Source organism: Oryzias melastigma, unplaced genomic scaffold, assembly GCF_002922805.2.
Source record: "Oryzias melastigma strain HK-1 unplaced genomic scaffold, ASM292280v2 sc00655, whole genome shotgun sequence".
In the NCBI taxonomy this organism is placed as follows: domain Eukaryota; kingdom Metazoa; phylum Chordata; class Actinopteri; order Beloniformes; family Adrianichthyidae; genus Oryzias; species Oryzias melastigma.
The window spans coordinates 17,252-18,570 of NW_023417243.1; the positions used below are offsets into that span (position 1 = coordinate 17,252).

General features: G+C 34.0%; 1 protein-coding gene across 1 annotated transcript in view; it reads left to right on the forward strand.

Annotated features, from left to right (window-relative positions):
• LOC112141566 (tyrosine-protein kinase STYK1-like) overlaps window positions 1–1,319 on the forward strand; it is a 10,070-nt gene that overhangs the window by 7,649 nt on the left and 1,102 nt on the right. The window contains exons 3-4 of the mRNA XM_036211137.1: window positions 3–92; window positions 252–433. Coding sequence (XP_036067030.1) covers window positions 3–92; window positions 252–433 — 272 coding nt within the window. The remainder of the gene's footprint in view (window positions 1–2; window positions 93–251; window positions 434–1,319) is intronic.

Here is a 1,319-nt window from a genome sequence, read left to right on the forward strand (position 1 = left end):
GCCTGTGCGCTTCTCCATCAAACCCAATGAGACCGTCAGCTACTTCAGAGCGCGCATGGACAACAGGAATGTGGTCCTGAGGGTGCTCAAAGGTGAGCCGCTGCAGGCCACAATCTAATAATTCACTTCCACACTCAATGAATACAATTGTTTTGAGTTATTTTAAGTTTAAAAGATTTTGACATAAATCCTAATTTTAAAAGTTAAACGTAATCCATTTTTTTTATCCTGTCAAATGTTTTTTTTCACAGAAAATCCGAGTAACAGCGAGAAACAAGACTTTATGGGGTTTGCTTCCTTCCTGTCTAGTCTGGGGCCCCACCCCTTCATCCCCGCACTGCTGGGCGTTGTGTCGATGCAGTCGCCTTTAGTTCTGGTGGTGGAGGAGCTGAAGCACAGAGACCTGCTGGGCTTCCTGTGGAGCTGCAGACAGGTACCTGCTGCACGTCAGCACAGCTTCAGCTCTCTGAAAGGCTCAGGTTTACACTGCAGACCAGGCAATCCTAAAGCAATGACAGTTTTAGCCATGCAAAGTACAAAAAAAATATATATAAAAAAATAAAAGAATATGCTTTGTAATGTTTCCAGGTGCTGGTGATACAGAATCGAAAACTCACTCCAGTAAACTGAGAAAAGTGTTATCAGGAGTTTATCTGATCTTAACAATTTTGGAGGACAGAAAAACAGGTGTTAATATGAAAGTAACTCTAAAAGATTATAAAAAAATAGATGACAGAAGAATGATAACTGAAAAACATACAAATGTCAAAATGGAATCAGAAACATAAATATGACAAATCTATCAAATAAAACAATTGTAAAAAAAAAATACACACAAAAGCACAAATTTCAGTTTTGAAAGATTAGGAAAAAATATCTAAGAAGATATATATAAAAACACTGAACATCAAATTAAAAAGAATGACATAAAAAATAAAAACACCCAAAAAATGTAAAAACATGATTTGAGCACATAAAAAAGGACAAACAAATGTATGAAATCTTTGTAGATGTGTAAAAAGCTGACAATGCAAAACCTAGCAAGGACAGAAAAATGCAAAAAAGAAAAGACAGATATTTAAAAAACAAGAATAGGAAACAGAAATGTGCTTGAGGAAAAAACAGAACAACAAAACAAAAAATAAAATTAAGGATAAATACATAAATAATGCAAAAAGCATGACACGTACATTACAATTTACACTGATATTTACTGTATTTATTGAAGCATTTTATTCCCATTACTGACATTATTTTATTGTTCAGATATTATATCATTTTCTAAAGTTCAGAGTTAATTGTCATAAGAAAAATTGTGG